The sequence below is a fragment of the Hypomesus nipponensis genome, chromosome 10 (genome assembly GCF_054491055.1).
Source record: "Hypomesus nipponensis isolate SF chromosome 10, ASM5449105v1, whole genome shotgun sequence".
NCBI classification, from domain to species: Eukaryota; Metazoa; Chordata; class Actinopteri; order Osmeriformes; family Osmeridae; genus Hypomesus; species Hypomesus nipponensis.
The window spans coordinates 8,027,755-8,052,250 of record NC_140370.1 but is presented as its reverse complement, the minus strand read 5'-3'; the positions used below and the strand labels follow the sequence as shown (position 1 = coordinate 8,052,250).

The 24,496-nt window shown below is 44.7% G+C and overlaps 5 protein-coding genes and 1 long non-coding RNA gene across 9 annotated transcripts; 3 read left to right on the top strand and 3 right to left on the bottom strand.

Annotated features, from left to right (window-relative positions):
* The first annotated feature begins 6 nt into the window (after nucleotides 1-6).
* ftr66 (finTRIM family, member 66) lies at nucleotides 7-4,638 on the top strand. The gene is made up of 6 exons (XM_084706657.1): nucleotides 7-634; nucleotides 1,412-1,507; nucleotides 1,698-1,931; nucleotides 2,115-2,274; nucleotides 2,386-2,445; nucleotides 2,610-4,638. Exons 1-6 carry the CDS (start codon nucleotides 263-265, stop codon nucleotides 3,140-3,142), a joined length of 1,455 nt encoding a protein of 484 aa, XP_084562783.1. The 5' UTR covers nucleotides 7-262; the 3' UTR covers nucleotides 3,143-4,638.
* On the bottom strand, nucleotides 4,251-10,732 carry nfatc4 (nuclear factor of activated T cells 4). Its single transcript, XM_084706655.1, has 13 exons — nucleotides 10,165-10,732; nucleotides 8,882-9,042; nucleotides 8,061-8,564; nucleotides 7,680-7,891; nucleotides 7,365-7,527; nucleotides 7,068-7,168; nucleotides 6,739-6,840; nucleotides 6,431-6,618; nucleotides 6,111-6,251; nucleotides 5,927-5,982; nucleotides 5,602-5,728; nucleotides 4,680-5,411; nucleotides 4,251-4,481 (listed from the first exon to the last, which is right to left on the bottom strand). The coding sequence occupies exons 1-13, from the start codon at nucleotides 10,346-10,348 to the stop codon at nucleotides 4,411-4,413; spliced, it is 2,742 nt and encodes a 913-aa protein (XP_084562781.1). The 5' UTR covers nucleotides 10,349-10,732; the 3' UTR covers nucleotides 4,251-4,410.
* Nucleotides 10,733-13,038: 2,306 nt separating this feature from the next.
* Nucleotides 13,039-16,272, top strand: ltb4r2b (leukotriene B4 receptor 2b). Of its 2 annotated transcripts, none has more exons than XM_084706947.1 (4): nucleotides 13,039-14,789; nucleotides 14,927-15,127; nucleotides 15,229-15,272; nucleotides 15,386-16,272. In XM_084706947.1, exons 1-4 carry the CDS (start codon nucleotides 14,193-14,195, stop codon nucleotides 15,684-15,686), a joined length of 1,143 nt encoding a protein of 380 aa, XP_084563073.1. In that variant the 5' UTR covers nucleotides 13,039-14,192; the 3' UTR covers nucleotides 15,687-16,272. The 2 variants fall into 2 exon arrangements, with proteins under 2 accessions (XP_084563073.1, XP_084563074.1); XM_084706948.1 differs by having other exon boundaries at nucleotides 15,229-15,276; nucleotides 15,386-15,544.
* On the bottom strand, nucleotides 15,895-18,540 carry LOC146271461 (uncharacterized). Of its 2 annotated transcripts, XR_014767115.1 has the most exons (6): nucleotides 17,828-18,540; nucleotides 17,574-17,599; nucleotides 17,181-17,206; nucleotides 16,783-16,808; nucleotides 16,392-16,417; nucleotides 15,895-16,021 (listed from the first exon to the last, which is right to left on the bottom strand). It is a non-coding gene; the product is annotated as an uncharacterized LOC146271461 (long non-coding RNA). The 2 variants fall into 2 exon arrangements; XR_014767116.1 differs by lacking the exon at nucleotides 16,783-16,808 and having other exon boundaries at nucleotides 17,828-18,517.
* A 132-nt stretch (nucleotides 18,541-18,672) lies between these two features.
* Nucleotides 18,673-21,240, top strand: sdr39u1 (short chain dehydrogenase/reductase family 39U, member 1). 2 transcript variants are annotated; one of them, XM_084706950.1, is made up of 6 exons: nucleotides 18,673-18,810; nucleotides 19,293-19,399; nucleotides 19,602-19,684; nucleotides 19,839-19,960; nucleotides 20,069-20,221; nucleotides 20,423-21,240. In XM_084706950.1, the coding sequence occupies exons 1-6, from the start codon at nucleotides 18,795-18,797 to the stop codon at nucleotides 20,848-20,850; spliced, it is 909 nt and encodes a 302-aa protein (XP_084563076.1). In that variant the 5' UTR covers nucleotides 18,673-18,794; the 3' UTR covers nucleotides 20,851-21,240. The 2 variants fall into 2 exon arrangements, with proteins under 2 accessions (XP_084563076.1, XP_084563075.1); XM_084706949.1 differs by having other exon boundaries at nucleotides 19,839-20,221.
* mettl17 (methyltransferase like 17) lies at nucleotides 21,230-24,496 on the bottom strand. The gene is made up of 14 exons (XM_084706945.1): nucleotides 24,292-24,496; nucleotides 23,929-24,073; nucleotides 23,611-23,760; nucleotides 23,403-23,490; nucleotides 23,224-23,305; nucleotides 22,998-23,071; nucleotides 22,814-22,908; nucleotides 22,654-22,724; nucleotides 22,449-22,556; nucleotides 22,282-22,350; nucleotides 22,108-22,158; nucleotides 21,907-21,999; nucleotides 21,585-21,787; nucleotides 21,230-21,406 (listed from the first exon to the last, which is right to left on the bottom strand). The coding sequence occupies exons 1-14, from the start codon at nucleotides 24,358-24,360 to the stop codon at nucleotides 21,244-21,246; spliced, it is 1,461 nt and encodes a 486-aa protein (XP_084563071.1). The 5' UTR covers nucleotides 24,361-24,496; the 3' UTR covers nucleotides 21,230-21,243.

Sequence of the window (24,496 nt, the reverse complement as noted above, 5' to 3'; positions counted from 1 at the left end):
ATGCCAGTGGGTTGCTGCTTTGGGTAGATGTCACCAGATAAACTTGTTTATTGTTTCCTTCTGTTATGTCTCTATGGTAACAACAGTAGACACACAAGCTCATCAAGAGCAGTCCTGCCAGTGGTGACACAACTACTGAAAGGATGCTATCACAGGCTGCAGTGGCAAATAACTTCTCTAGAACTTTCTGCTGTTGTTATAATAGAGGAAGACCTCAAGTGTAATTCATTTTTTAACAGAAACACTTTTGTTTTGGCCAGAGATGGTGGACCAACAGAAGGAGACAGGATTTCAAGAAACTGCCTTCGGTAACAGCCACCTATTGGCTGGACCCGGAGATGTGGCGTGTGATTTCTGCACTGAGGCAAAGTTCAGAGCGGTCAAATCCTGTCTGGGGTGTCTGGCGTCTTACTGTGTGAGCCACGTCCGCTCCCATTATGAATCTCCTGCCCTGAGGAAACATGTGTTGGTTGAAGCCACGGTGGACCTGAAGGAGAAGATCTGCTCCCATCACGATAAGCTGCTGGAGGTGTACTGTCGGACAGATGGCAGATGTGTGTGTGTGCACTGTGTGATGGAGGAACACAGGGGACACGACACGGTGCCCGCTGGCGTCGAGAGGACGGACAGACAGGTATGACTTGAGTCAGTGCAATAAATGCAGCCATTTATGACGGTCCGGTCCATAGAAAGAGAGGATGCAGGATGAAAGGCAGGAGGGTGGCAAATTCAATCCGACTGGGGTCAAGAGAGAGTATGCTTGCATAATCAGCTGTGTGAAAAGTAACGGTCTTGAGCAAGACACTTGGTCACTATATCTAATAACCTAACAATAACAATTATAATGTATTTGGTTTCAACTTCAACAAAGTTGTGGCATCATGTAAAATTGAATTTCATAATCAAGCCAGTATCTAATTAATGTGTAATAGTTTGGAGGAAGATGTCTGGTTGACATGCCTTTGCACTGAAACTGACAATATATTTCCTCTTGAGGGCATTTCCTTGATGGTTATAAATGTCAGGGCCATAAAAAAGGGAACATGAATGACTGTAGTGAAATGAAGGACTTAATTCAAATATGTACTCAGTTCTGGGTATCCGATTTCATGTACAACAAGATATGAAGATATGGATGATGACAGAAGTTGTTCCAGATTGTGAAGTCAGTTTGAATGTGGTCCACATGCAAAGAGTGAACTTATGGAACAATATATAACACACAATATGAGATGGTTTAAATGTGGCATTTGCTGCAATGTTATCTATATCCGCAGTTCAGTATTTTTCACACAAGCATAATATGGCCTTGTCAGTGCAAAATGTTTGTGTTTGAGAAAGGACTGGCCAAAGAAAACAATGAAGATGTTTGTACGTGCTTGTGTATATGTCTGTTACTGTTTCCCTACAGAGACAGCTGGCAAGAACTAGAAGAAAATTCAAACTGAAGATCCAGGCCAAAGAGAAAGAGCTACTTGAGCTCAGACGGGTTCTGGAATCTCTCAAGGTTACAAATATATGTTGATTTGGTTACAATGCCCTGACTAGAGTTAGCACAGCAATGTCTGCCATTGAGGAGCCAAGTATGAGCCTAGAGCTGTATTTTGCAACATTGAAGTGAATGGTTTGGGCTTTGTAGTGTTTAGTGTTCTCCCTCAAATGTATATCTGCTTGTGTGTGTGTGTGTGTGTCAACAGTTCTCTGCCCAGGCAGCAATGGAGGAGAGTGAGAAGATCTTCTCTGAGCTGCTGCATTCCATAGAGAGCAGACACCGTGAGGTGAGAGAATTGATCAGAGTCCAGGAGGAGACAGCAGCCAGACAAGCCAGGGACCTCCTGGGGAGACTGGATCTGGAAGTAGCTGAGCTGAAGAGGAGAGACGCTGAACTAGACAAGCTTGTGCACACGGAGGACCACATCTACTTCCTTCAGGTAATATATTTGGTGTCTATCTTATTCTGAATTTATCTATTTTTGTGGTTACGAGAAATGTTTTTTAAGAGTCTGCCTTTTGTGACCTTAAAGTGGAAATATAAAATGCTACTTCGATTGTTTAACTTCTTGTATAACATTTTCTTTTGCCCGAATCTGTATCTTCATTCTACTGTTTTCCAGAATTATCAATCCAATTTTACGGAAACTGAACTCCCCAAGTCCCCCGGTGTCACAGTGGTTCCCCCATTGGATTTTGTGGAGTTGCGGTCCTCCATGTCCGCCCTCAAGAGGAGACTGGAGGACCTTGTCAAAGGAGAGTGCTGCAAAATATCCAGGGCAGGTTGGTGTGACAGCTATCTTGGCATTTTGTTCGGCTAAATTTGAACTGCTGATTAGTTTAGATGATCTCTTGAGGGCCTACATGAAAACCTAATATTCTTGTTCTCCACAGCAAGTGCAGTGAAATTATTGCAATGTCCGGAACCAAAGACCAGAGAGGAGTTCTTGTACTGTAAGTCTCACATTATAAATATTCAAAAAAAGTATATGGGCAAGCAGTGAATCCACAAAAACTCTAAATGCTAAATATGCACCATCGTGCCCCTTCACTTCATGGGACTTTTTGTCCCTTTTTCTGTCATGCTGTGTTTGAGCCATCCCTTCTCTTCTTCTTAGATTCTTGCAAGCTCTCACTGGACCCCAAAACTGCCCACAGAGACCTGAAAATCTGTAATGAGCGTAGGGCAGTGACTGTCAGGACCAGAGACCATTTCTGTCCCGACCACCCAGAGCGCTTTGAATACTGGTGCCAGGTGTTGAGCAGTGAAGCTTTATCCGGACGCTGCTACTGGGAGGCAGAGTGGAGCGGCAGTGGAGCCAAAATGGCTGTCGCATATCAGAGCATAGCTAGGAAAGGCGAGAGAAACGACTCTCATTTTGGGCACAACGACAAATCGTGGAGTTTGTTCTGCTCGAAGAAAGGTTATACATTCTGGCACGATAATGCGGCGATTCGTATAGTCGCACCGCTGTCCCCGAGGATTGGAGTGTACCTGGATCACAGGGTAGGGACTATGGCCTTCTACAGCATAGCTGATACAACAATGACTTTGCTACATAGAGTCCAGACTGTATTTTCTCAGCCTCTCTTTCTTGGGTTTGAGTTTGTGTGCTTTGGGGTTTCTCTTCGAGTGTGCCAGGTTGAATGATTAGATCATGACAAATGCCACAGTGGATGGCAAAATCGTGTGTTCATTGACATTCACTAAAACATCCTTTCACCACACACAGTACCATGACCTGACCATATCTGACCCTCCAGCCCCTAAGTGGGGGACTAAAACAAGGCCTCTTAAATGCTAAAGTTAGAGCCCTCTAAGGAATATTGTTTTAAACCACCAGCCAGAGTTCGCCTTTCGTCAACTTACACTTTATGGTGAATGGAATGACATGACAGCTGTCCCACTTAGTTTGGTGGGCAAGAGAACTGTTTACATTCTTGTAACTGCTGGGTCACACAGGGCTTGTGGTCAAAGAGCAAGCCAGTGTTACTGGCTGGTTGGTTCAAGCTACGGCATGTCTGATGTGACAGTGACCCCTGGTGGACAAGTGGACAGAACGAGGTTCAGCAGGCCTATTACATGTTGTTTCTTATACAGTTTTGAATAACCCTCTTGTATTGGAATGTCTAAAATGACAACAAAGTCCAAGAAACTTGGAATTGATATTGGAGTTGGTTTGGAGTGCAAGAAGGAAGTGATATGCTTCAGTTTCAAGTGCAAGTGTACAAAGGGTGTGTCTAAAAGGAAACAAGTCTATTATCCCTCACCATCTATGACAGCATTCTCTGAATGTTGAAACAGAGATAGAGGGGGGTTTCAAGATAGATAACTGATTTAGGATTTCTTCATGGACTATGTGATTCATAATGGATTGCTTATCTTCAAGAGCCAGCATGCCTAGCCAAGGCATGCCATGACTAGGATACATACACTTGAGTTCAGAAGGCTTGGAGCTTTCTTATAGCATCTTAACATCTCTCTATCTATATTGAATCTTTGATATGATTTTGCCACTGCACATGGACCAGGATGTAGGCAGATTTGAGGGACTTTAGGCTGTTTAGACAAAAGACATAAATGAGGGATTAGGTGAGATAACACACTCTTCTGGTGTAGATTGGGTCCTTCCTACAACAAATCTACTGGTTATTAGGTGCTTCAAGTCTTTCACTGTTTGATAAGCAATTGTGGAATAGGCATAATAACACTTCTCCCACATATTGTCTTGTATAAGTTATATTGAAAACAAGTTAAGAACATTAGTCTCCCTTTATATAAACTGTAACAGTAATCTATCATAATTACAACAGTGCCCCTGCATTAATTTCCGTTACAAATTGTCTTAATAGCTTCATAAACCAAGTGCATAAAGTGTGATAGGATATGGACTGAAGGATTAAAAAGCGCTGTGCCACTCAGCTAGGCTGGCTGTCCATCTGTGAGCTGGAATGGAACGATCGGATGTCCTCCCCGATGAACTCATTCACTATGTAGAGAAAAAAAGTAAAGAAAAAACACTCAGTGGTTATATTCTTCTGTTTATCTGTCCATCCATCCATCTTTTTCACAGCTTTATTCAGCGTTTCTGTCTTATCATCAACCCTTATTACATACAGAAATAAAGACTAATACACATCAGCACAGTCCATTGTAGCATTGTTATGTTGTGCCTTTGATTACTCACCTTCCTCTAACGTGATGTGTTGCATGGTGGACGAGCTGGCAAACTCCAGGGGGCTCTCATGCATCTTGGGCCCAGATGGAGGCTCCCTCTCCCCCCCAGCTCCCTGGCCCCCTCCCTGGGACTCCCAGGCATCATAGTGGCTGTATGGCGGGGGGTAGAAGTCCTGGTAGGGGCTGTGGTGGGAGGGGGGTGAGGGGCACACCTCCTGGGTGTAGGGATACTGGGGGTAAGGGGAGGATGAGGAGACAATGGGGGGCAGGGGGGAGGAGGAGATTGGGCTGCCGGCAGGGAAGGGGCTGAGGGAAGAGGAGTGGGAGGGGGAGGGTGACGAGGACAGGTATGGGGAGTCCAGCCATGGGGAGGGGGACGGGGAGGGTGGCTGCGGGGCCCTAGGGTACATGGGAGGCAGGAGCTCTGTGAAGCCCAGCTCCAAGCTCTCAAAGCTAGGGTGCCTCTCAGACAGAGCCCCCCTGGAACCCCCAGCATCGTCCACTGCCTCTGGCTTGGGGCAGTTGTACTCCTCATTGTACCCGTGGCCCGGGTATGGAGGGGAGTAGGTGGAAGGGTACGGCGGCAGGTGGAAGCCCTGGCCTGGGTCCTCTGGAGGCGGGTCACCCCTGAGATGTAGCCCCCTGTCTGTCCTGCCGGGGCCCCCCATGGGGCACAGCGTCACCCCCTCCAGGGGGAGGACTGAAGGGTGGGACAGGAGAGGGTCTTCCTCTTTGAACATGACTGATGGGGAGAAAGAAAGAGAGAGTGAGAGAAAGAGAGAGAGTGAGAAAGAGAGAGAGAGAGAGAGAGAGAGAGAGAGAGAGAGAGAGAGAGAGAGAGAGAGAGAGAGAGAGATGTGTGTATTTTAGTGTGTATAGCTATTAGCTACGCATGTGGAAGAAGACATGGATGAGGGTCGGGGGCAACTCACTGGGCAGGTATTTGAAACAATGAGTGCTGCTTCTCTTTCGCTTGCCATTGGAAACGTACAGACACACAGGGACTGGTCGACTCACTGACAGGTCACTGTACGCTGGAACTTGCACACACAGCAAACCCTTGGGGCGGACACACACACGCAAGGCAAACACATGGAATAGCAGCCTTGGTATATAGGGGTGATAAGCACAAATGACACGTGGCACTTACACACACACACTTGTACAAACAAGCAAACAAACAAAACCAAATTGCATATAGACTAAATTGATTCTTGACACCCAAACTAGATTAACTCACACGGAAACATGATTTACCTCATTACTGTTGTCCCGGTCAACATGGGCCTCCTCCTCCCACTGCAACTTGCCATCTGATAGATAAGGATGTCTATCATTACTTCTTTCATGCTTGAAATCAAATAACGTAACAAACAACTACGCATAGCGAAAAGCAGACTCATATAACTACACACACACACACACACGCATACTCCCCCACCTGTCCCTCTTTCCATGAAGAGCACTCTGGACATTGGCAGGAAGTTGGTGCCGCTCAGCAGAAGCTCCTCCCCTCCCTCCACAGAACAGGAAGTGATGCTGACAGACTCCACCACCGGCAGCTCCTGAGCTGAACGCTGAGCTGAGTAGACAACAGTAGGCAATATACAGAGAAAACAGAGAAACAGAGGGATGTGTGGGAAAAGAAGACCAATAGGAAAATCTGTGTTCAGACGTATTCCAGATCGTTTCACTACATTCACAAAACATATTCAGCTCCACCTATCAGGAGCAAATGATGATGACTGAGCGGCCACTCACAGCACTCGATGGGCAGAGAGGCCACCTGCAGGGCCAGTACCCGCCCAGGCGGGGCCAGGGGTGGGGCCAAGGGGAGGTGGGTACGGAACACAAGGCGCACACGCGTGTTCTTCCTCCCTACGTCTGTCTCTCCTTTCCGTAGCTCGATGTCCGAGTTCCTCAGTTTCAGGATACCTGCGCAGTCAATACTGAACACACACACACAAGCAAACACACACTGATGTGAACTGTGTAAATTCTATGTAACTATGTAAATTCTCTCTTTCACTCTCTTTCTCCCTTTCCACATCCGTTGACCTCTCACTCACAGGGCAGTCATGTTGGTCTCTTGGTTGAGGGGGATATCCAGTATCTTTGTGCCTGCCTGAATGCTCTCCTGACTGGCCGTGCCCACCATCTTCCCTGTCACCCTACCGGCAGGAAACATCAGAGTCAACTGCCATCTTGAACCAGGAAAACACTAAAACATTTAGCATTCCAGATGCTTCATTGTGCAAATGAATAATACAGACAGTATATCACAGTATTTTTAGTCTTTTTTTTTGTCATTTTTGGTCATTTTTAGTCAGTACCCTACGGTAGGTGTGTACTTCAAGGTAAGACACCGGTATGAAGGCTTCTTATCTTGATTGGCTACCTGTGTATCTGGTAGAAGGGATGTGGCCGGATGGACCTATCATCTGCTGTTCCGACAAAAACCTGCAAGGAGAGGGGCTGTCTCTCTGTGTAGCCTGTGAGCTGGGATGTGTGTGTTTGTGTGTGTGGGGGATGGGGAAGGGGGTTGTGAGTGTGTGAATGGAGGGGTTAGAACAAATACAACAATAAATACAGTCAAATATCTATAAAGCAAGTCATTACATCTTGTTCAGGACATACAAAATACAGATGACATTGTTCTAGTGCATCCTTCTCCCTTTGAACCAATGTGTGTTACCTTGACGACAGGATGTCCACCGGGCGAGGCCTTGACGGCCCCTCGGCTGCCTTCCGTCTCATAGTGGGCTCGGTGGTGGGGGCGTGGCTGCACCTCGATGCGCAGTTCATACTGGTCGAACTGAGATGGCAGCGGCCAATCAAGTGGTGGCAGAGCATTGGACCTGTTTCAAGGACCAATCGGAAAGGTTTAGTATGTCTAACAGATAGAAAAAGCGTACTCCCATACAAGTGACACGTACAGACAAGTCAAAACTGCTCCTCCAGCTCATCTCGCGATATAAAAAAGATACTACATGCTTGTGCTGTCTATGACCTGAAGAGGGGGCTGTGCGCGCTGGCCCGGGTCCTGCCCCAGCCAAGGGATGGGGGCACGGACAGGTAGTCCATGCCCAGGGATGGGGGCTCTCTCCTGGCCTGCTGCTGCTGCTGGAGGTGCTCTGGTGGCAGGCAGGGGGGGAGGCCTGGGGCTGGGCCTGGGCCTGGGGCTGGGGATGAGGAGTCCTGATCCACCTCCCTGGGAGACATCTGCAGGAAACATGGAGACAGTTACACTGAGGACAAACAACACAGCTCCATGGTGAAACTCAATGCACTCTGTAACACCTGATAATGATGAATCCTGGGTAAAGAAACTGCTAGAACGTAAACGGGATTAAGCTGACCACAACTATCCCCCCCAGACCCCCAAACTCACCTGCTCCAAAGATGTCTTCCTGGTCTTCTGCGGGATACTCAGCTCAAAACTGCTGGGCGGAGCTTGGGACTGAGGAGTAGAGTCTCCCCCCTCCAGGACGCTGTGGTCTTCGGAGTAGCTGCTCCTGCGTGAGGTGCAAGGGGAGGCCAGGGGGGAATTACGCCTTTTTTTCCCCCCTGGGGAGGTGGGCCTAGAGGAAGGGGAAAGCCCAAAGTGTGCAGTGGCTTCATTCAGCTCCTCCTCCTCCACCAGCAACGAATCGCAGCTGGACGCCGGGCTGAGCCAGCCTCGGGAGGAGGGGCTGGAGGCGGGGCTGGGGCTGAGTGAGCCTGCACATCCTGCCTCGCGGTAGCAGAAGGGGTCCAGGAGGGGGAGGTAGAGGCGCTCACGATCCCAGCCTCCTCCAGTGTCCCAGTAGTTTCCGCCTGCTGGAGCACAGTCATCCTCAGGGGAGATGGTTGTTATTTGGATGCTGGGGCACTCCAAAACACGGGACTCTGACACCTAGAGGGGGACGGGGTAGAAGGGTGGGGAAGTGGAAGGGTGAGGGCAAAGCGGTACCTGTCAGTGTGCCTAAATGAGCAACGGTTTATGTAAGGAGTAAGTATATCTCACAGAGTAAAAATGTCTAAAAGAAAGTCATCTCAAAGCCTTCAAGGTCATATTCAAAGCTCAACCTAGCTACCACAGAGCACCACTATGTTATTATTATTTTGGTGACACAGAACTTTGAAAGGGCTGGACTTTGGTACTCTGATTCACCCAAACTTCTTGTCTGGACCTTGAGGTTGGGGAGTTTGTAGCCAGACAATACAACTCACCTGTACAGACCGGGCTGGAAGGCTCTCATAGGTCCCACTGAACTCCCTCGCCAAGGCTCGCCTGGGAGGTGGGGAATGCATCCCGGCCCTCTGACTGGCTGATGAAGGTGAGGCCGGGATGCCAATTGGCTGGCCTGCATTTGTGGAAACCAGGTGGTTGTCTATGTACAAGCAGAACATAGAGGACTGTGTGAGAAGTTAAATAGTTATTACAGTGGCAGTGGTAAGTTTGATTGCATTAAAAAATGAATTGAATCAAAATTCAAAAAGTGAAAAAGGATGCTTAAGCCCCGTCAGTCAGACCATCGTTGTCAAATGAAATAGTTTCGCTTTGCATAGGCATTAGTAGAGGTAAACAAAATGTCCAAATAATACATTAAATACAAGTTTGAAGTAGTCTAGTCCTGCCTCTGGTCTTCACGTCAGAGACCAATGAAAAATATGGTGATTGTGGAAAATTGAATATTTGATCTTCAAAGACATGTACAAATGGATGCAAAAACTTTTAGGCCACTCATTAAATTGCAACATTTCCCGTTGTGGTGTAGATGGGACGCTGGCTTCCTCCACTACTGTGTAAAACAGTAGTTTGGGTCACTGGAACAGCGAGTCTGCTGAGGATTGTAGCTCATGTTTAAGAGGCAGTTATTGGGTGCAGTATAACGTTGTGGTAACTGGTGCGCTATGTAGTGAGTTCAATGCTAGGGTGTGGTGAGGACTGTTGTGTGCCAGTGTGGGCGGGAAATAAATGAGGGTGTGTGGGGGTGAGGGGTGTGCATGCAGACCTGAAGGAAGGGGAAAGACAGAAAAAAGGAGAGGGGGGGGGGGGGGGGCTGTACAGCAGACAAAAAAGGGGAAGGAGTTTTGTGGGGTGCATGCTCAGTAAACAGAGATTGAGGTTCCATCCAGATGGCAGCTGTTAACTCTACTCACACGCACAGCTGATTAAAACCACATTGAGTTCTGCTGCCCTTACAAACACACACACGCACACCTACACTCACACACAACATGCAGGCAAGCACAGGCACTATGGCCTATACACACACGAGCAAATAACAAATCACCCACAAAGAGACAAACATTTTCTCTCTCATGGAAACAGTTAGAATGATACAAGCAAACAACCCAAGTCCTATAATTCTCCAACAAATCAGTAGTAGGCTAGTCAATCACATTTGATCATCAGCTCACAGACATAGGCACCAGGAACCATTGACCGGCACATAACAGATTTCCCCAAATCTACTTCTGACACGCACTATTTAAAGAAAGGGGCTAACCAACGTTACTGCTCGACTCAAGGTGCAACAGGGTGTTCTCCGTTCTCTCCCCCGTGATGATGTGCTCCTGGTCCACGTTGCGCATTGGAGATGGCCCCCGGAGTTGGCGCGGCGGGTCCTCCTCAAAAACCAACTTGAACTCGAATTCGCCCTCTTCCCAGCCCGAACCCGGCGCGGCCCCCATCCCAGGGAAGCGAAATAGGGAAGACCGCTATCTTGAGATATCTAACTGAGTAAAAGTAATGTCCGTTCTTTGACGTTTTTCTCTGAAATAAATTAACTGTCGGGTATGCTATGACTCATAACGCAAATTATTCCTATTATCAACCGGACTAGACGCTTTAGAATTTGTTCTCAAAGTGGCGGCAGTTTGTGCTAGTATATTACCGTTAAAGTTAATTCCAAGTTTAAAACAGAGAGATGTAAGCCATGCCGTGTCTGTTCAGGAATCTTCAAACGGTCTTGTATCTGTAATCCTGGATTAATGGTATTTCATTCGTTATCGCCATCCTTTCTTCCCAGGCTACATTTCCAGAAAAAAAGTTCATCAAATATTTTTGTCGTCCTTTACCCTTAATTGCCTTTGGGTGGGTTTCCCAGCCCCCGTCGTTCCATTACTTGATCCCCATAGGATATTTAGCTTGCCACTCAAGGAACCCCCTCCCCAATCCCTATCTCCCCAACCTCTTTAACTCCATACACCCATCGCAAAAAAGGGCTACCTCAGACTTTATGTTACTTTTTGACATTTACAGTATCATTAATTATGCTGTAGCACATTCTGCTATGCCATGTGTGTCTCTCCTAATTTGACTAAAATATACTAAATGCAAAGTGTAACTTTTCCCTCGATAACCAACATTTCAGAACCATGCTTGTGGCTGTTGGCAATTTTTGGCAGATTTATCGTTGTGGTGGGGACTTTGTGTTCAATGACGTTTGACCATGTTAGGCTGTCACTCAGAAAGCATTTGGGGCTTGTTTCCTGTGGCGTACATGACAGCCCCCTTTTTCTTCTGTCATTCTTCCTACTCCTCCCTTTACCCCTTCACCCCCTCTCCCTTCCCCACCATGTCCCTCCCTCCTCATCGCCTCATTCCCTTCCTCCCTCCATTCCTCCCTCCCTCGTTCTCTACCTCCCTCTCGCCTCGAAAGATCTGTTTCTCATTATCCTCTGTAGTCTGCACTCTGTCTGAGACGGGAGACGAGAAACTTAAATAAACACTCTCTCTCTCTCTCTCTCTCTCTCTCTGTGTCCCTCTTTAAGCCTAATCCCCCTTCTCCCTCTCTCTTCCTCCTCCCTGCAGTTCTCACAACCATGTCATATTTGAGTGGAACTGGTGGCTTGTGTCTTTCTTTCCCTTTGTTTCTCAACCTCTTGGGGCCAAGTGTGGTCAAGCCCCAGCAAGGCCCTTTAAGTCCTGGTTTAAGATGTTGTCGTTTGGTTTGGCCGAATCACGATGAGGTACGAATCAAAGGGTGGCTTATTTTGACTCTGTGTGTGTGTGTGTGTGTGTGTGTGTGTGTGTGTTTGCGTGTGTATGTGTTTGACCAAACTGTGGCTAAATTTAAGTGTATGATATCATATATGTTTTCTGATGATATTTTTATTACAAGTTGTGAGGAATGTTTCCCATCAATTAGCTGATCAGTTGAATGCCAAGGTCTTTGGTTGGAAAGAAGGATTACTGGTGATTTGCTGCTACTGTGTGGTTAAAAGGTGAACTACTTTCGAAAATACTTCTTTGAGAGAATGACATTGAAGAATACATGCAGTATCCTTAGGGGGTGTTTTTACTGTACTTGACAATGATGCAACATCTGTATACATTAACTACTTACTTGGGAACAAAGCAATACCATGTTGTGAAAGTTGGTTAAACAGTATTTCAATTGTTTTCAGACACTTGGACCAAACTTATTTGGCCTATTTTTGATACTGTTGAAACAACCTGATAAAGAGAGTGTGCGCTTATACCAGGAAATTATAGAACGTATCTAATTTGAGGAAACTGGACAGTTGTGGGTTCCACAGCATGCGTGTGAACAAATAACATACCAAGAGACTTCTGATAAAGAGTAATTAAGGTGTCTTAAGCTTCCACGTTATATACTTCAGTTTTTTTGTATAAACTTCAATTTACTTTCACTGTATCTGATATCCTTGTCTATACCTTGTCACCGCCCCTGAAGGAGCAGCATTCCAGGAGAACAGTTGAACAAGTGTGTGCACGTGCGTGTTTTTTGATTTTTTTGTGTGTGCCCTGGTACATGTGCGTATGTGATGGTTGGCTACATGTTTGCACTGGTGTTTTGGAGAATATGAGAGGGAGTTTGAGCAACATCAGCTTGTGTCGCCATGTTGATTCCTCAACATTGTCTCTCATACGTAATTTCTTTTTGTTCCAAGGCCTTCAACATCGCCTCAGGATACATATGCAAGGACACACAGTTAATTTACAGCGGATGTACTTGTTTGTTTATAAAATTGTAACCAGATGATGTACACAAAAAGAAGAATGCAGAATGTAAACCAATATTAAAGGATGTATTGGACATATTACGTGTATGTGAGAGAGATTGGGTTAGGGAGAGTTAGTGTACATTTCTGTGTGTGAGACAAAGAGAGAGATTACTTATATATGAGGAGATTGTGTGTGTATGTGTGTATGAGAGAAACAGGTGAAAAGACATGTATAGAAATATATGGTGTGTGTGAGAGAGAAACAGAGGTAGATAGACTGAAGGTTTGTGTGTGGGGGGAGGGGGTGCTAAAGGCAGGACACACCTCTGCCTCCTGGGCCAGCCTGTTCTGGCCTGTGGGCTGACTCGTTATTCATTTGTAAGGCACTTAGTGAGGGGCAGACAGGGAGAGGGAAACAAACTGTATTAAATTACTTTTAAAGTGAAGGGAACATAGTTAGGCACATTAAGAAGACTTTGTATATGCTGTCATAAACTAATACGCAGGGGGTAACATTTTGTTGGGAAAATACTTAGTTTTTGTTGAACAAAATACAGATCCAAACCTATAAACTGTAAAAACTTGGCAACAACGATCATCAATCTTCATCGAAGACTTGGATAGACAAGATATCAAGGTGTGTGAATTTACTTTGCTTCTTACGGGCTGTTTTTTTTATTCTCTCTCTGTCGCTCTACTTCTCCGTCTCCTCTGTGTCATAGTTATACAGTTATGTACTCTGTCTCCTTTCATACTTCTTGTCCTTTGTCAAATATACATCCCTCCATGCCTCTGAGTGTTCCTTGCTGTTACCTCAACTCTGTCACAAGTCATATATTTACTCATCTACACCATTCTGAGGACATGTTTGGAAATAAACCCAAGCTATATGGATGTCCAGGTGAAACAAAGTGTAAAATAAATAATTAGAACAAACAAATAATTATATGTTTCTATATATGTATGTATTCCTTCCCTAAATCTGTTTTTTGTCATTCTTAGTTTTCTCTAAGATATAGGGAATGGTAAATATATGAGGATAGTGAGGAGAGGCTGGTAAGATGTTATTAACATCCCCATTGCTAATATAACATGTTTAAGCATGTCTTTTCGGGGCTGTGGTGGCAATACACATTTGGCTAGTGCCAGATATGAATTTGTTTGCTTGCGTCAGTTTCTCTGTACTCCAAGCACATTCAGTACCATACATTCACAGTTCCTGGTCAAACTCCTTTTCGAAATTCATAGCACTTTCAGATTGGTCTCGAAAGTCATAGGGCAAGTGACCTAACTGAGCTAAGTAGTGATGCTCTGTGCAGATGTATCTAATAAGAGACTACATAAAAATACAGTCTGAGTTTGTAGTTGGACACCAATCTCTGAAACAGGACTGATGATTACTTATGGGTAACAAGAAATCAAGCTCATGTCTAGGCTTAAATATATCAAGACATTTCCCTCATTGGAAAATCATTGATGTCATATTTGCCTGAGTTTGTTACACAGGAAGCTCACTTTGGAAAACTTTGACTAATTCACGTTCCGTCTTCAGAAGCAATCTCTGATGGACAACAACTCTGTGCTTGCATTTCGCCATGCCTTGCCTGGTAACGTTAACGACACAGTGGAAGATATCGAGGATGAGAGCGGTGTGAGTAACGACACCACCACGGTGGTAGGCGCGCTCATCCTCAGCCTCGTGTTCCTCCTGGGCGTCCCGGGCAACGCCTTCATCATCTGGAGCATCCTGGCGCGCGCCCACAAGCGCTCCGTCACCACTCTCATCATCCTCAACCTGGCCTGCGCTGATGGCTGCCTCATGTTGCTCACCATCTTTTTTGTCGTCTACCTGGCGAGGCAAAACTGGGACTTTGGCAACCCCATGTGTAAGGGTGTGTTCTACTTGTGCAATATGAACATGTACGCCTCCATATTTCTCATCACCCTCATGAGCCTACATAGGCTGGTGGCGGTGGTGTGGCCGAGAAAGGTGCACAAACTGGCCAGCAGGAAGATAGTCCTGAGGGTACTGGCAGGGGTCTGGTTCTTGGCGATCTTTACGTCCATTCCTGCTCTGGTGTTCCGAGAAGTGAGGGAGGTTACAGACGATATGAACGAAACCAGGCTGGTGTGCGCGCCCCATCACACTCTGCGCCGGCATGTAAGTCCAATGGAAATGTCAAAGAAGTACATGATTATTTAACAGTCTGAGCTTGTTCCCTGTAGTTCCTTAGGGAACTGTGTTCCTCAACTACCAGTAACCTTATTTTTGCATACATGTTCTTACTTCCTGTCCAGGCAAGGTTCCAGTACACCTTTGAGACCGTATTGGCATTTCTGCTTCCTTACGGGATCATAGTGACCAGCTACATCTGCATCCTGAGACGGCTCAGACAGACCAAGTTCCGTCGGAAGGTCCGCAGCGAGAATCTCATCCTAGCCATAGTTGTGATGTTCGGCATCTTCTGGCTTCCCTACCACGTTATCAACATGATGCAGGTGAGTGGTGGTACACGTTACATTTCCAACAAGTTCATAAATGGTGTTAAGGTTAAGTAGTCTGCTTTTATGTCATTTTGTGATATCTGGTTCTCTTTTAGGTGGCGGCACAGTACTTCAAGGAAGGTTCAGACATCCATAGGAAGTACGTAGGTGCACACTACGTACTAGTCACTCAGACCAGCTTGTCTCTTTACAACTATGAACATTTGAACCCTAGCTTTATTGGTTTCATGTAACATGGCTTTTCCTCCTCAGGCTCGACGACATCTCCTCCGATAGTCGCCCTGTGACCTCATCTCTGGCCTTCATCAGTAGCTGTGCCAATCCGGTTCTCTACACTTTCGCTGGAAAGGCGTACATCAAAAAAGATGGCTTGGCTTTCATGGCTCGTCTCTTTGAGGGAACATCCCTGGAGACTGCAGTGAAGAAAGGTCGGATTAAGAGTAGGAAGAACCAAATAAGGGTTCAAAATATGGAGTCCAGTATCAGTGATGATGGGAACACTGCAAATGAGAGTCCTGCAAGTCAAAGCAGAGAACACCGGATGACCCCATGAACCATGCCGATTAAAGACTTTTGCAAGGCTGTCCTGGATGTTTGCAAATGCAAGCACATTTTGCAGCCAAACCACAAGGTTGACAAGTGTTGGTTTTTAGGTTAATATGGCTGGTCACGTGTTTTATGCAAAAACGTTAATCATGCATTTATTTATTCTTACCAATTTCCAAGTTATTGCCACAATTAATTGAGTCCAGACACTTGAATACAGTTTCCATTTATTTCACTTTGAACAAACATTACATCTGAGAACTGATCATTCAAGATTGACAGGCAATGCCAAATGGTACAATGCATGAGTCAAGACCGTCCCACACCTATATTACACCATACCTAGAGGGGAAGAAAATGTTCAGAATGAGGCCTTAGTGTCCTTGTTGCTATACAAACCATTTAGTGCAAATTGATAGAGCTTGTCAGTGCAGTTAAAGTCTTAATCACAAGGATCAGAAACACGGACTACAAATCATCATTCAAGGAGTTAACTAGTCTAATGCACACAAGCAATTTATGCCCATTTTGCACCTGCAATCACAAATGTTGTGATTGTTTGGCTATTTCTAGTAAAAATTTTGTTGAATTGATTTCTGAATTGACAATTATTGGGATTCAGGGGAAACAGTGTACATGCATCACAGCAAGACAACATTGATGCCTTACTATTAAGCTTTCAAAAGACGCACTCATTGAATACATGACTTACCATTGTTTCCAGTTACAACTTGTGATCTATAAGGAGGAGGGGAGGAGAGATTGGAATATTAAATCAGCTCACGGGTAATCATGTTTAACATTCGGCAATGGATATTAGCCTGTCAGTGCAGTAAACGTTTTAATCACGAGGATCAGGTGAAACACGGACTGCAAATCATCATTCCAGGAGTTAACTAGTGTGCACATGCAATGCATGGCCATTGTGCACCCGCAATCACACATTGTGTGATTGTTTGACCATTTCAAGTTAACATGTTGAATACAATTCGGAATTGCCAATAATTACTGGAATTCTGGGGAAACGGAATCTACTAGCATCACAGCAAGAAAACGTTGATGCCCTACGGTACCATTAAGCTTAATTGAAAAAAATGACTTACCATTGTTTCCAGTTACCACTTGTGATCTATAAGGGTGGGAAATATTGGAATATTAAATCAGCTCACGTTTGATCATGTTTCACATTTGGCAATGGATAGAAGAGCCTGTCAGTGCAGTTAAAGTCTTAATCACAAGGATCAGAAACACGGACTGCAAATCATCATTCCAGGAGTTAACTAGTCTAGTGCACACAACATGCAATTTATGCCCATTTTGCACCTGCAATCACAAATGCTGTGATTGTTTGGCTATTTCTAGTAAAAATGTTGTTGAATTGATTTCTGAATTGTCAATTATTGGGATTCAGGGGAAACAGTGTACATGCATCACAGCAAGACACCATTGATGCCTTACTATTAAGCTTTCAAAAGACGCACTCATTGAATACATGACTTACCATTGTTTCCAGTTAAAACTTGTGATCTATAAGGGGGGGAAATATTGGAATATTAAATCAGCTCACGTTATATCATGTTTCACATTTGGCAATGGATAGAAGAGCCTGTCAGTGCAGTTAAAGTCTTAATCACAAGGATCAGAAACACGGACTGCAAATCATCATTCCAGGAGTTAACTAGTCTAGTGCGCACATGCGATGCATGGCCATTGGGCACCCGCATTCACATTTCGTGATCATTTGGCCATTTCAAGTACACATGTTGAATTCAATTCTGAATTGTCAATAATTACTGGAATTCTGAGGAAACGATCTACATGCATCACAGCAAGGCAACATCGATACCCTACTATTAAGCTTTCAAAAGACGCACTCGTTGAATAAATGACTTACCATTGTTTGAAGTTACAACTTGTGATCTATAAAGGGGGGGGGGGGGGAGATTGGAATATTAAATCAGCTCACGTTTCATAATGTTGAACATTCAGCAATGGATAGTAGAGCCTGTCAGTGCAGTTAAAGTTTTAATCACGAGGATCAGGTGAAACACGGACTGCAAATCATCATTCCAGGAGTTAACGCGAGTTAAATTTCGTGATCATTTGGCCAATTCTTGTAAAAATTTGGAATTAAATTCTGAATCTTACCGTGATAGGACCGCAAGTATCAACTGATGCATGCACAGCCTACATAATCGATCCAAATACCAAATTGTCACCAAAAGAAAAAAGCAAATAACGTTATTCGGTATAAATCGCTGTTCCTCATGGTATGTTAGCAGCTAATGCTAGCTGACAAACAGTGGTTAAACTTATAATGGAGCTCTCGTCACCACAATTTATTATTTCCACGAATCCAATAAAATATATTGGATAATATATTATCGATATCTAGCCCTGCAATTATAGTTATAAACCAAAGCAAATATGACCATTTAGGATGGACTCATTTTAGATGCTACTCTTCCCCTGCTATGTGTAAAAAGACTGATCAGGAGGCGTGTGGCCAAATTTATCTCTTTATCAAACCACGTGTTTGTTGTCCCTCGTTTTAGAAACCACGTCTGTTCCTTCCGGGTATGCGACTGAAACTAATGAAGAATTTGTGTGCCTTTTGCAGAATGTTTGTTCAGTCAGTTCTCAACATAAAGGATACATTTTTGTAAGGATAATCAAATTAGATTTTGTATTGGTATAGTCTTCTTCAGCAGTCATGTAATCGTCACTTGTCTGTTATCAGTAGGCTATTTGATGTATTTAAAAAGGTTTTGCAATTCTCTGGCACAAAATAAACGTGTCCAATAAAAGTCTAACTCATAATATCATGCTAATTAAATAATTACCAACGTGGTGCCAATGCAATGTTTATTACCTCATCTACTAGCCTACTTAATGAACAAACAGAGCAACAGTGATTCAATATTAGAATTCCCTTACAAAAATGGAAGACGACTGTGCCCAATTAGCAAGGATAGGCTACTCCTACGTAAGAGCTTCCAAACCAATCAGGTAGCCAAATCAGACAACCTCTGTTAATAGCAGCAGATCTGGTAGCAGTGTGAACGAGAGTAACTGAACAGTTTCCTATTAGTTTTCTGTTGTAATAACAGGTGTCATGAGAATATTGATAGGTAGGTACATAATTTCAAAGATATATATATCATTGGGTAATGTGTATGGTCTGTATTTGAGTGATCGTAAGGTCAATGTGACACGGCGAGCTTGCTGTCTAACGTTATGTAGCCTACCTTGAACCAGAACTTTAACGGTACATCCCTTTAACGTTAACGCTACCTTCTATGCAAGACTAGCATGCATTCATGCATGGACAGAACACATACGTGGGACATGCTTTTAGTTTGTTTCAGATCAACCGATCAATCGATTGTTTTATAAGTGCCATGTACGCATGCGCAGCCTCAGCATTTCTTACTTTACTTTACTCTAAACTGTTCCCAACTGAAAATTGTCAGACCTATTAAACTAATTTAGCTTTAGTAGCTATTAGTATTATAGTCGTACTATTAATACAAATAAAGATATAGCGAATACAAGCATATTATTCTTCAAAGTAGTATGTACTTTCTGATGTTGACATCTGTCATGTCTTCAGGAGGAGGGTCTGGTTTTGTAGGCAGAGAGCTGTCTCGTTTGCTCCGCGACAAAGGCCATGAAGTCACTGTGATATCGCGACAAGCTGGTCCAGGCACGATTACATGGGTATGATCACATGCCCTAGCAGTGCTCTTAAAGCTTAAGGAACACACCTTTTTTATGTAGTGGAAGCTTAAAGTGTCCTCCTACTTATTCTCATTCAACATAAGTTTATAGAAACGCCTTTTAGTTTCACAACCAGATGGGCTAGCCAACAAGGTAATTGTGTATTCTCAAAATGCTTACCTTCCCTCCTTTATTCTTGCAGAATGATCTGGAAGCTGATGGCCTCCCACCATGTGAGGGTGCTGTAAACCTGGCTGGGGAAAACCTCATGAACCCTCTGCGATGGTTGGCAATCTTAACATTTTCATATTGATACTATCACCACCAAATGTACTCCGCCTTTTAAGGAAGGATGTCGTTTGGGGGGAGTGAGCGTTCCTTGCGGACATTCTCTCCCCCCCCCCCCATCTCTGACTGCTGTCTATATCCCTGTCTAAAGGTGGAATGAAAGTTATAAGAAGGATTTGTTTGCCAGTCGTATTGACACCACCAAGGCTCTGGCTCAGGCCATTGCTGCGTCTCCCACTCCTCCCCACTCATGGGTCCTTGTCACGGGTGTAGGTAGGTCCAATAAAAACAAAATGGAGGATATTGTTTGGGATAAGACGTTCCTATGTTCTCAAACTCCTGATTATCTAGTGATCAGAGGTGTGTGTGTACAACCCACAGCTTGTTATAAACCCAGTCAGACAGTCCAGTACACAGAGGACAGTGACTGGACGCCGTTTGACCTCCTGTCTCGACTGGTGAAGGAATGGGAAGCGGCAGGGCGGTTACCTGAAGACGTAGCCCAGAAGACCAAACAGGTGGTCATCAGGCCAGGTACACAGTTTGGAATGGCTTTGTACGATCTGCGTTCATTGCATTGAAAAAGGGATGTCAGTCATTAGGTATGTTCGACCTCAGCCGACAGCCGTCTGCAGCTGTCGGCGCCGCTGCATGAAGTCGAACACACCTATTTATTTATTTTCCTTTCTCCACCCCTCATTCCCTGTTGTTTGACCCCTCCCCCACCACCAACAGGAGCCGTACTGGGTCGTGACGGTGGCGCCATGAAGCAGATGCTGACTCCTTTCTGGTTGGGTCTCGGAGGCACCTTAGGCTCTGGCCGTCAACCCTTCCCCTGGATCCATGTCTCTGATCTAGCCGGTATCATCACCCACGCCCTGGAGCCCTCCTCTGACACCCCATCCCCTGTTCCGCAAGTGTTCAATGGTGTCGCCCCTGCGGACAACACCAACTACGAGTTCACTAAAGAACTCGGTCGTGTTCTCAATCGACCCACCATCTTTCCTGTTCCCGGCTTCGTCATGAATGCCCTCATGGGCCACGAGAGAGCTATTGTTCTCACTCAGGGCCAGAAAGTGGCCCCCGAGCGGACTTTAGAGTCTGGTTTCCAGTATCAGTATCCTGACTTGAGTTCAGCCCTGAAGCAGATTGTTGGGAGCTAACAGGAGATGAGACTTGTGAAACAATGTTACATCTCAGCTGTATCATCATTCCCCCCTCCCCAAATGTATGTTAAAGAATGTCACCATGTTGTCCTTTACATCAACTGATACATTTAACTAATTAAACTTTTACAAATTACTAAGAGTGTTTGGGTAAAGGAAATGTAACCTATATTTATAAGGAGCTGATATTCTGCTCTGTGAACATTATTACTCTCAACCAAGAGACCCATCAGTTGACACTGGCTCAGAATATGGAAGGGAAACTTCATCAAAGTACAGCTGGTAACTTGTTTGCAACTGTATCATGGCCAGCTGATGCTCTGTTCAAGAAGGAGTGACAAATCTGTGAGTCATCTATTGAATAAAAACAAACAAGAACATTATACCAATTTATTGCACTGTCTGACTCATTTTGTATCTTTGATATTCAGTGTGGATGGTATCAACACTCCCATTTGCTAATCTGTCTACATCTTCGTTTGTGTCCACCTCTGACTGAATGATTGGCAATTGATCTCCCCAATCACTATTCCGTGCACAGCGATACACATCCCTGTTGGAAACACACAACCAATCAGCCCTCCACTCACATTTTGACAGTCATGTACTGTATATGATACAATTGAGTAAAGAAAGCTACCGGCCTCTAAAGATGAATTTATACATTCATTATAAGACTTCATGCATTTAGAGCACCCTGAAGGAGTTGGCGATGACACACACACACACACCTGCCATGTCTGTGAGAAGTCACGACCAGTCGTTGGAGCTCTCCACTAGGGGAGCACATCTGACAGTGGACGTGTCTGGGTCTGCGGAGGACTGGTGCCGTCAGCCTGGCCCAGCGCACCCCCTCTGCTCTGCCCTGCATGTCAGCCGGATCTGTCCTTGACAGAATCAGGTAGCTGAACTTCTCAGTCTGTTGATCTGGGACCTGGTAACCCAAGAGTGTATGGATAAGCAAGCAGATTTGTGCCTTGATTGCGTAAAGAAGTACAGTGTTGGTCAACTGATCTGAAACATGACAATGTGTCTTAGAAAGCTCGCTCTCACTCCTGGTAGTTGGAGAGGGTGGTAGAGCTGGGTGAAGTTGCAGGGCGTAGGCAGGCGCTGGGCCAGCTTGGGACAGGGCAATTCATGTGGACACTGAAAAACAACACACAGAAAAGGATGAACATACGGTTAGTGACTGTGAATGTGATAACACTGTGAGGATGAATGATATCTTCTCTTAAGTATTTGTCAATTACGTACAGGGGCAAACACAAATGGTCTTCTGGGGTCCTGGGATGACTTTTCTTGTTTCTACAAATCAGACAGGATTTAGAATAATGTCTACATTTTGGAATAGAAATGGTTAGTTTCAGTCATGTACTCTAAACAAGATGTATACGTAAGTGTGAGTGTATTATTGTGTAAAAGTAGGACCTTGAGAAGCATATTTCTAGCATCCATCAGCATCTGGTGGCCCTCTTTAGTCCCGTTCTCTACCAGCACCTTACAAAATCAAGAGTTCAGACATTTTTTGTCACACTGTAGGCTGGAAGAAAACAAAAGAAAACAATCCTGCATTCTGTGGTCTTATTTCCACCCACCAGATAAGAGCTGGTCTTCCTCCACAGTGTTAACAGGGTCTCTTCCCGCTCGATCTGGCAGGGTAACTCTGACAGGGAGAAGGCACTCACCACCAGGTCAAACTGCACCTGCAAATGCAAGGCATGCAACGGAATCGCAACTTTAAACACACAAAGGGACATGACGAATCAACTGCAAACACGCAAAAGAAGGGACATGACTAACCTTAGGAGAAACGGGTAGGAACTGACGAAAATAGACTTGTTTGATGTGAGGTTCAGCTTGATCACTGCCTCCTGCACGCCAAAAACAACAACATTATAATGTATCTATTATTATCAGTATATCTGTGTAAGTGCATTACTATAACTGAGGACATGTTTACCTCGGAGAAGCCGTTCTGCTAGGGTGTTCATTGGTCCAGAGCTGTCCACACATACCATCTCCTTCAGAGTGTTTCCCCAGTATGAATGTGAGGCCCTGGGAGGAACCCAATACCCTATAATCAGCACCGTATTCAAACCAAAGACCCCAAATAATGTTAGTTTGTTGTTCACGTTGATCTTTACCAGACAGCTGTTCCTAAGCCAGAACCAAAGTCCAGCAGAGAAAAGGGTGAGAAGGAGGGATCTCTTCTCCTAATCTGTTATAAGAGACAATACAAAAAGAGATGCATAAATAAAATAACACACACATATGTACACCAAGATAGGGTCTAGCTGGTGCAGTTGAACCATTCATAAAATTGTTGCTGAAGCAGGACGAGGAAGCAGGTGAGGCTCAGATGAGACTTACTTCATTGAGAGCTCTTCTTAGGGCAGCATAGCCACCTGCCAGCCTAGCAGTCATGTATATCACAGTCAACTCCTCATCATAACTATAAGAAAGGGAGAGTACAGGAAATGGGTATAGTAAGGCATCACTGTACTGAACAATTGAAAACTCTTTCCTACTGACGACAACGCAATGCAGACCTCATCTGTCTCCAGCGATATGTTGTCTTCCTCAGTTCTGACAGCACTTTCTTCTTAATTTGGGTCTCCAGCACATCGTTATCCATGACTTCAGAGTAAACACACACATTGAAAACGTCTATGTTTTGACCACCTTCAACATTTCCTTTTTACAATTTCAGAATGTCTCCAGTTCCTCTTATTTCCATCCATTCTAATATTCAGTCACCTGTTCCTTTCTCGTGCGCCTTCTTCCACAAAGCTTTCTCCAGGCTCATGGCTCTTTCCCTCAGGAAAGCATCCTCGGGTGCTCTCTTCCTGCTCCACAGGAAGTTGGTAAGACTACGTGCTCTGTCTACTAGTCCGGTCACTTCGGAATCTAAAGGATGGGACGGCAAAGGCACTATAAAACAGCAACAAACCAATGGTGGATGACTGAATGGTAAATGCATGTTTCCTAAACGTTGTCAAGTCAGAGATAAACACGTTCGTGACAAGGCAGGTGGACAAGACAGTACCACTGTCAAGTGATTCAAGGGATGTCTACCATTAATGACAGCCTGTGCAGCCCTCTGAAGTTCCTCAGGCATGCTCAGGGTCTTCAGGTTATTCAGACCTGGATGTTTCCTGTGGGGTGCACCATTGAGGAAGTCTGCCTGCGACTGGGGCTGCGCCACTGCACTGCACAATCCCTGCAATTATGTGCAAGGACACTGTTACTATGTTGTCCTGTGTCGTCAGAAAAACATACAAGCTAAGTTGTATTCAAATCTAGCAACTAATACAGATATGTGATTGACAGGCTTTGCAAACATAACTAATCTCGGTAATTGGAGGGCTTGACCTCAACCTCTATACCTGCTTTCAACTGGCTAGATATGTGATCTGACAGCTTGTTTAAAACACTCACCCTGTACATCATCCTCAAGGTGATTGCCCTTTGACAGTTAACACATTTAGTATAGATTCGAGAAGCCATATTTGGTCAAATAATAACATTCCTCAAAAGCAAAACGATGTGTGGCTATGACTTCTTATTGTTTCTTGCTAGCTGGCTTACTGCACTGGCTAGCACGATGGCCACATGTGTGCGTCTAAAAAATATTTCCGACTTA